The 10008-nt window shown below is 37.9% G+C and overlaps 1 protein-coding gene across 1 annotated transcript in view; it reads right to left on the bottom strand.

Annotated features, from left to right (window-relative positions):
* Positions 1 to 2018: 2018 nt before the first annotated feature.
* The window catches only part of HAT1 (histone acetyltransferase 1), a 78427-nt gene continuing 70437 nt past the window's right edge, over positions 2019 to 10008 (bottom strand). The window contains exons 9-11 of the mRNA XM_011945945.1: positions 8072 to 8223; positions 4992 to 5108; positions 2019 to 2517 (exon numbers count right to left, since the gene is read on the bottom strand). Of these exons, the coding sequence (XP_011801335.1) occupies positions 2350 to 2517; positions 4992 to 5108; positions 8072 to 8223 (437 nt within the window). The 3' untranslated portion in view covers positions 2019 to 2349. The remainder of the gene's footprint in view (positions 2518 to 4991; positions 5109 to 8071; positions 8224 to 10008) is intronic.

Below are 10008 nucleotides of genomic sequence, written 5' to 3'. Positions count from 1 at the left end.
CCCGGCTAGTTTTTTGTATTTTTTAGTAGAGACGGGGTTTCACCGTGTTAGCCAGGATGGTCTCGATCTCCTGACCTCGTGATCCGCCCGTCTCCACCTCCCAAAATGCTGGGATTACAGGCTTGAGCCACCGCGCCCGGCCTGGTATTGATGCTTTCTTCAGAGCTCATCTTTAAGTATCAATTGTGAACTGTCGATAAAAAAATTAAAAATTAACCAATTTAGATGAAAGACAAATTGCTTTCATTTCAGAAAGGATTTTAACTGAACTAGTTCATTATATCTGTAGCAAATTATGTACAGATATAATCTCTCAGAAGTCAACAAGTTTTATCTGTATACAGGCTTCTAAGATGAGACGGTTTGAAACTTTTATAGCTCCCTCATTTTAAGAGAATAGTGGTACTGTTGGTATGCTGCTGGTCACAGCTATTTTGTGTCCAGAGGCTACCAGTTACTTTACTTCTCTGTTTGACAGATTTTACTGATGGAAATTGATCAAAGGACAAGACAATGCCTGTCCAACTTGGGATTTTGCCCCAAGCATCCATCAAATCAGATTTTTAAAAGTAAATTTCAACTTACATCCTGTTTCTGTTATATAATACCTGCTTTACTAGCACATATTATAAATTTTTACTGTGAATGATTCTGTTTCCAGCTATTTATACTCTTCTACTTCATTAAAAACAAAACTATATTAAGCAGTTTGTCATTATTTTTTCTTGCTGTATTTCAATACCTTGGTAACCTTACAGCAAATCCTAACAGATGGACATTTCATTTTACACAAGACATATTTTAATAATGATGTGTAAATTGGATTTTTATACACTGATTTGTATCTTCTTATATTTTTATTTATAGAATGTTTATGCTAACTTCTAAGTTATCTTCAAATAATATTTGATGCCAAAATTTTAGCTGTTAGGCTGTATCTAGTTTCATTTCCTTCTCTTAACTGCCTTCCAGAACAGTTAATAGGATTTTATTTAAAACAAAGTAAAACCTATACTAAAAACATTTCCTATTATGAAAAATCAGTAAGAACTTAAACAAATTTACAAGGAAAAAACCAAACAACCCCATTAAAAAGAGACATGAACAGACACTTTTCAAAGAAGACATACATGTAGCCAAGAAGCATATGAATAAAAGCCCAACGCCACTGATCATTAGAGAAATGTAAATTAAAACCACAATGAGATACCATCTTACACCAGTCAGAATGGCTGTTATTAAAGTCAAAAAATAACAGATGCCGGCAAGGTAGTGGAAAAAAGGGAACACAATATTATAAACTGTTGGTGGGAGTATAAATTAGTCCAACCACTGTGGAAAGGAGTGTGGCAATTCCTCAAAGAGCTAAAAACAGAACTACCATTTGACCCAGCAATCCCATTACTAGGTATATACTCAGAGGAATATCAATCATTCTACCATAAAGACACACGCATGCAAACATTCACTGCAGCACTATTCACAATAGCAAAGACATGGAATCAACCTAAATGTCCATCAGTGACAGACTGGATAAAGAAAATGTGGTATATACACACCACAGAATACTATGCAGTCATAAAAAAGAACAGGATCATGTATTTTGCCAGGACATGGATGGAGCTGGAAGCCATTATCCTTAGCCAACTAACACAGGCACAGAAAACCAAATACTGTATGTTCTTACTTAACAAGTGGGAGTAAATGATGAGAACACATGGACACAAAGAAGGGAACAACAGACACTGGGGCCTACTTGAAGGTGGAGGTTGGGAGAAGAGCAGAAAAATTAGCTATTGGATACTAGGCTTAGTACCTGGGTGTTGAAATAATCTGTACAGGAAACCCCCGGGACACTAGTTTACCTATGTAACAAACCTCCACATGTACCCCTGAACCTGAAAGTTAAAAAAGAAAGAAAAATCATATTGAAAAAATAAAATTACCAGGATAACCTTAAAGAAATGTTTTAAAGGTGTCAGATGTAAAATCTTAGAAGCAAAGTGTGGAAGGAATGGTAAGTATTTAAGAATGAGGTTTATTGTAACTATTTAAGAATCATATCACACATTAACATATCACAACTAAGCATTTATTATACTGTTTAAGAAGGGAAGCAATTGCAGTAGTATTTCAGAAGCTATATCTTTTTTAAAATGCAATATATGCTCATAAACTCTAAACAGTATTTTAAAATATACAATCTCTGCAAAAGAAAATATTCAACTAAAGATAGATAACTTTTAGTATAAGCAAAATGTCACAAGATTTTAAAATTAAAGTCATCAGATTTTTCACAGCACATTGTACAGAAAATTTGCAAGCTTCCTGTACGGAACAATATAATCTTTACTCTTGAGCGAGTCGCTCAATAACACGCCGGTAATCTTCCACTAGTTCCTGAAAACTCTCTTCCAGCTGTTCATGTTGCATGCTTATTTCTATTTGGTTCATCTGGTTTGTCAGTTCTTCTGGTCTGAGACATTTTCTCATCTTAGCAAGATCTCTCTGCTTTTTCTAAGTGACAAACAATTATTTGTTAGATTAAGAAAGCAAATATATTTCCTTACAGTCTTACAATTTTAAATCTCCAATGTTAAAACTAATAATAGTATGAATATGCCCAAACTTGTCCCTTTTTTTTTTTTTTTTAAGGAAGCTTAAACATAATGTTAACCATGAATTGCAAACCCTCTAAAAAAGAGTTAACAAGAAGACCTCGTATTTGTGTCCAATGATGGTAAATATAGACATGTGACTAGCAGCCCCTCCAAAACTTTAAAGAACTCTGGGCAATATAAACACTCAAATATTTGTTTAATAAATAAAAGACATTAGCTAAAGAAAGACAACTGAGATTAAGTGCTATTATTCTTCATTTTACTATTCAATCATTAATTAATTACATTTTAAATTCCACCCAGTGAAGTACTTATGGGCCACATGCTAATTTTAACATTAACTGTCAGAAATGTTTCAGAAAGACAAATGGGAAACTGTTATACTTTAAAAATATATTAATGAGAATTTGAGTCTTCATTAAGTTCCAGACATACATTATCATACTAAACCCTCCCTGTTTAACTGATACCGCTATGCTGAGGAGTTTGCAACAGGTAGCTGGTAACAACTTTTATGCAGGACACTGTGTCAAAACAATACTGTGTCAGAGATGTTTAGGATGGGACTGGAGGACTGGGCAACTACTGCAGTAGTTGAAGCCAGAGTTGATGAAAGCCTAGATCAAATCAGCAGCAGCAGAGACGGAGAGGACAGGGCAGATTTAGGGGAGAAAATAGTGGGTGATATGAGGAAGGAAGGATGAAGAGTAACTCCAAGATTCCTGGTTGGGTGGCATTATGCAAAAAAAAAATGAAGCTTTCATGTTTTGGATATACTGTTCTAGAACTCCTGGGCCCCAGCGATCCACCCACCTTGGCCTCCCAAAGTGCTGCGATTACAGCCGTAAGACACCGCACCCAGCCCAGTTCTGGCCTTTTAGACAGGTGAACTGGCTGGACAGGTAAAGGTACTTAATAATAATATAAAAAAGAATGATCATTCTTTAAGAGTAGAAAATACTGGTACTTACGAACTACAGAGATTCCCATTATTTGGCATTAGCTGTGTGACTACTACTTGTACTCAATTTCTATCTTTCAATTGTTATATTTTATGTAAAATGTCACATTAATATCTAAAATATATAATTCAATAAATTTTACTTTAGTAAAATCTTAATACTCTTAAATGTTGCCATCTATTTATACTGTTCTCTGTGCCCAAATTTCATCACTAAGACATTTTCTAGCTAACAAATATTACTTAAAGATCAAAACCTTTGGAAAGTACCATTTCTACCCATTTTCTGATGTTTCTGAATTGATAACATCAAATAATAAAATGCTACTTTGGATATTTTTTGAGGAGACCATTATAATTTATTACAACCTGCTATATGCAGATGATGGTCTGTAAAATAGAAAAACCATTAAATTGCAATGAAATGACACTATGAGGAACTATTCATACATCTATGTATGAATTCAAGATAAAATGATTTACTCATAGGCAAATAATAATTACTTTTATATTCAGAATGTGACACAGTTGAACAGAATTACAATGACAAGTTAGGAAATATAGTTGTGCTGCAAAGTAAAAAGATGCTATGAAGGAAGGAAAAGTTGGGATTCAGCAAGTAGTGTCAGCCAGTGAACCATCAGCATTCAAGACTGGCTCTATAAAGCAGAATCCATGGCAAATAAAATTTAAATTTTCTTTAAATTTACAAAGGAAAACCAAAACTACGTGTACCTGATATCGTTATTTAATTTACTTTCTCAAATTGTAATGCAGATTCAACTTGCTCATTTATGTTACCAGCTGTTGTGATGTATAACCCTATAGGTATAGTATATATAAATGTTGCAACAACATTTCATCATTGAGCAACTGTACTCAATAATTATCTGTTGAATAAGTTAAATATTCTGCCAATCAGATCACTACTCAGCTGCAACTAGATGACAAATTTTCTTCTTTTTTGAGATGGAGTTTTGCTCGTCACCCTAGCTGGAATATAATGACACAATCTTGGCTCACTGCAACCTCTGCCTCCCAGGTTCAAGCAATTCTTCTGCCTCAGCCTCCCGAATAGCTGGGATTACAGGCACCTGCCACCATGCCTGGCTAACTTTTGTATTTTTAGTGGAGACGGGGTTTCACCATGTTGGCCAGGCTGGTCTTGAACTCCTCACCTCAGGTGATCCACCCACCTTGGCCTCCCAAAGTGCTGGGATCACAGGTGTGGGCCACCACGCCTGGCCATGAGTGAGAATTTTTATAAATAACTGGAAGAATATTTCTACTTTTGTAAAAGTTAATTTTACAAAATGACTTGGACTCTCTCATACATTGGCATTTGGTAGCTTTTCTTCTGTTTTCAACAGTGAAAAGAATACAGTGTTTAAGATTCTTGAAAGTCCTACCTTATATGGGCTAATTAGTCTTCTTTTAATATCCAGTCTATAGCTTCTGTATTGTTCGGCATCACTCATGTCAGTTACCAGTAGTCGAAGAATTTCATAAACCCTTCTAGCATGTTGCTTGAATGAAACAAAAGAAAATGTGAACATTTTCAAAGTAAAAATAATGACACAGGATATATTTTCAAAGTAAAAAAATATGCATTTTTTTACAAAGTAAAAAAATATACACATACACAGGATACATTTTCAAAGTAAAAAAAAAAGAACACAGGATATATTTAATATCTGCCATGAGCAAGGAATTGTGCTAGATACCAGAGGAAAGGCAATAAAAATAGTTGCCCTCAAGCAGTCTAGTGGGTAACACAAATGATTATGGTATGGATAATTTAATGTGGCACGTTCATAGTTCACTGCAGCCTCAACCTCCTAGACTCAAGCCATCCTCCCACCTCAGCCTCCTGAGCAGCTGGGACCATAGGCATATGCCACCACACCCGGCTATTTTTTTTTGTAGAAACGGGATCTCACTTTGTTGCCCAGGCTGGTCTTCGACTCCCAGCGTCAAGCAATCCTCCTGCCTCAGCCTCCCAAAGTATCAGAATTACTGGCGTGAGCTACTGCCCCAGCCTTGGTGACAGATTTTAAATAGGAGAGTAAGCAACATGCACAAATTTTGAGTTTTAAGTAAGTCACTCTTTCAGCTACATAGAAATGGTAGCAAAAAGAAGTGCAGAGAGACCAATCAAGAAGCTGAGTTATTACATCAGATAAAAAACCATGAGGGCATGAACTGGAACAGCACAAGTAAGAAGACCAAGGGGACAAGAACTCTAGAAACATATGAGAGGAAAAACTGACTTAGAGAAGGATGCGAAAATGGAAGTTTTCACAGCCTAGGAAAGATTTAGGAGGCAGCAGAAAATAGAAAATCTGAAGAAAATTCTAGTCTAAGGGTAAGGATTTAAGCAATGTCAGTATATAGGTAAGAGTTAAAACCATGAAGTTGGTTAAGGTCACCTGGAGAAAGCATATACAGTGATAAAAGCAGAAAGGTCAGAAACCTGGTAGTACAGTGACAGTTAAAAAGCAGATAGGGCTGGACATGGTGGCTCATGCCTATAGTCCCAGCACTTTGGGAGGCCACAGTGGGCAGATCGCTTGAGCCTAGCAGTTTGAGAACAGCCTGTAGGAACCCTGTCTCTACAAAAATTAGCCAGGTGCGGTGGCGTACCCCTGTAGTCCCAGCTACTCGGGAGGCTCAGGTGGGAGAGCCATTTGAGCCCAGGAGGTTAAAGCTGCAGTGAGCCGTGATTACACCACTGTACTCCACCTCAGGTGACAGAGCAAGAGACCCTGTCTCAAAAAAAAAAAAAAAGGAAAAGGAAAAAAAAAAGACAAATAGTATCAACGAAATATCAGAAGAATCAGGAAGTTTTCGGTAGCACTGAAGCCAAAGGAGAACCACAGTTTTTCTGTTGTTGTTTCACTTGTATATTTATTTGGGCAGGGAGTTAGGGTATGGGTAGGTTGGGAAGATTATATTTTCTGACTTCCTGAAAGGGAACCTGAGTTGAGCCTGGAAAAATGAGTACTATCTGGCCAGGCAAATAGGAAAAGGGAGTATTTCAGGTAAAGAGAATAGAATATGTAAAGGAATACAGAAGGAAGAAGGATGTGGCAGAGTTGGGAAATGGCTAGAAGATCAGTAAAGCCAGAGTATGTGGCAAAGTAGTAACAGGCTTGAAGCTAGCAAGGTAGGCAGGGTCCAGATTATCATGGACTCTGTGCCCTAGGTAGGGAGTTTGAGTTCCTTTTTAAAGAAAGCACCATTAAAAAAATATATATATATATATATTCATACACCCTTTCTTTTAAAAGTTGAGCTATTAAACAATTTTTGTTTTTTTTTTAAAGACGGAGTCTGTGTCTGTTGCCCAGGCTAGAGTGCACTGCCATGATCTCGGCTCACTGTAACCTCCGCCTCCCGGATTCAAGCGATTCTTCTGCCTCAGCCTCCTGAATAGCTGGAATTACAGGCATGCGCCACCACGAACTAATTTTTGTATTTTTAGTAGAGACAGGGTTTCACCATATTGGACAGGCTGGTCTCAAACTCCTGACCTCGTGATCCATCCGCCTTGGCCTCAAAGTGCGGGGATCACAGGCGTGAGCCACCCTGCCTGGCCTAAACAAACTTCCTTTTTTTTGTTTTTTGAGATGGAGTCTCACTCAGTCGCCCAGGCTGGAGTGCAGTGGCACCATCTCGGCTCACTGCAACCTCCACCTCCCGGGTTCAAGCAATTCTCCTGCCTCAGCCTCCCGAGTAACTGGGACTACAGGCGCATGCCACCATGACCGGCTTTTTTGTATTTTTAGTAGAGACGGGGTTTCACTGTGTTAGCCAGGATGGTCTCGATGTCCTGACCTCATGATCTGTCCACCTTGGCCTCCCAAAGTGCTGGGATTACAGGCGTGAGCCACCGCACCCAGCCCATCCCACATACTTTCATAATCTAAATCCTACTCATTCTTCAAGGTTTATATCAAATGCCATCCTTTCTATGAAATAACCACTGATTTCCTTGCTTACATAAATGTAATAAACTCCCTTCTCTGAACTTTCATATTATTTTTTCTGTACCTATCTTAAGACATTTACCACTTTAAAATTTAAATAAATATATAAAAGTATATAAAATGAAATACATGTTTTACTTCAACCCTTCTTCCCATCAATAATGTCTCCAGGGGTACAACTACTTGAGAGAGCAAAAATAAGATCCTATTATCCATCTTTTCTCTGCTTGTTATGCTTAATATAGCAATAACACCTATTATCTTCCCATTTTATTAATGAGGAAATTGAGGCACAAGGAGGTAAATTAAATTGCCATAAATCACACAGCAAGTGTTGGAGCTAGATTTGAACTCAGGCAATTTGGCTTCAAAGCTGTACTGTTAACCATTGCTGGTTCCCACACATGTATTCTTAATGTCCTTATAATATTTTAGTTAAGGTATACACTTTAAAAATTTGTTTGTAATTTAAATGTTTTCCTCCTACAGAATAAAAATACCTTATTTATTTTGAACTTCTGTTGTGCCTCTATTGCCATATCTTCATTGAATCCTTGCATTAATTTTTCCCGGGAAAAACAGGGCAAATCTTGACAAAGCTTCACAAGCACAAAGTCTCGTAATTTCACATAGCTTTTGGATGGATCTTCCGCTAAATAAATAAGGCAAAATAATATTAACATTTCCTTTATACTCAATATAATTTCTTCATCATTTGCAATCTCAACATATATGGTAGGCTAGGAAGGCAAATATTCTTAAAAGAATTACACATACAAAAGTTACAACATGAAAGGATTATTCCTTATAAATAAAACTATTATAAATCCAATCCTTTTGCAAAGACATTTGTATTAATATTTGTGAATCAAGAGCTACCTATTTCAAATTTAAGCTTTTTTTTTCTTTGAGACAGATTCTCACTCTGTCACTCAAGCTGGAGTGCAGTGGCATGATCATGGCTCACCACAGCCTCAACCTCCCAGGATCAGGTGATCCTCCTGTTTCAGCCTCCCTAGTAGCTAGGACTACAGGCTCCCGCCACCACACTTGGGTAATGTTTGTATTTTTTGTAGAGACAGGGTTTCACCATGTTGCCTAGGCTGGTTTTGAATTCCTGGGCTCAAGTGATCCACCTGCCTCAGCCTCCCAAAGTGCTAGGATTATAAGCATAAGTGACTACACCCAGCCTCAAATTTAAACTTTTTAACTGGCATGGTATCACATGCATCTTAGTTTTGATTCCAATTAAAGTAGCTGTATAAGTGGGAGATTCAAATTTGGATGAACAGATCAGGCACAGTGGCACACGACTGTAATCTCAGCACTTTGGGAGACCTGAGGCAGGCAGATCACTTGAGGCCAGGAGTTAGAGACCAGCCTGGCCAACATGACAAAATCCCATCTCTACTAAAAATACAAAAATTAGGCTGGGTGTGGTGGCTCACGCCTGTAATCCCAGCACTTTGGGAGGCCAAGGCAGGCAGATCACCTGAGGTCAGGAGTTTGAGAAAGCCTGGCCAACATGGTGAAACTCTGTTTCTACTAAAAATACAAAAATTAGCCAAGCATGGTGGTGCATGCCTGTAATCTCAGCTACTCAGGAGACTAAGGCAGAAGAATTGCTTGAACCTTGGAGGCGGAGGCTGCAGTGAGCTGTGATCGCACCACTGTACTCCAGCCTGGGCGACAGAGTGACACTCTGTCTCCAAACAAACAAACAAACAAACAACAAATTAGCCAGGTGTGGTCATGCACATTCCTCCCAGCTACTCAGGAGGCTGAAGCATGAGAAGCACTTGACTCTTGGAGGCAGAGATTGTAGTGAGTGAGCCAAGACTGTGCTACTGCACTCCACCCTGGGTGACAGAGACTGTCTCAAAAAAAAAAAAAAAAAAAGGAAAAGGAAAAAAAAAAGACAAATAGTATCAACGAAATATCAGAAGAATCAGGAAGTTTTCGGTAGCACTGAAGCCAAAGGAGAACCACAGTTTTTCTGTTGTTGTTTCACTTGTATATTTATTTGGGCAGGGAGTTAGGGTATGGGTAGGTTGGGAAGATTATATTTTCTGACTTCCTGAAAGGGAACCTGAGTTGAGCCTGGAAAAATGAGTACTATCTGGCCAGGCAAATAGGAAAAGGGAGTATTTCAGGTAAAGAGAATAGAATATGTAAAGGAATACAGAAGGAAGAAGGATGTGGCAGAGTTGGGAAATGGCTAGAAGATCAGTAAAGCCAGAGTATGTGGCAAAGTAGTAACAGGCTTGAAGCTAGCAAGGTAGGCAGGGTCCAGATTATCATGGACTCTGTGCCCTAGGTAGGGAGTTTGAGTTCCTTTTTAAAGAAAGCACCATTAAAAAAATATATATATATATATATTCATACACCCTTTCTTTTAAAAGTTGAGCTATTAAACAATTTTTGTTTTTTTTTTAAA

The sequence above is a fragment of the Colobus angolensis genome, unplaced genomic scaffold (genome assembly GCF_000951035.1).
Source record: "Colobus angolensis palliatus isolate OR3802 unplaced genomic scaffold, Cang.pa_1.0 Scaffold247, whole genome shotgun sequence".
NCBI lineage: Eukaryota > Metazoa > Chordata > Mammalia > Primates > Cercopithecidae > Colobus > Colobus angolensis.
This window is presented reverse-complemented; position numbering and strand designations above follow the sequence as displayed.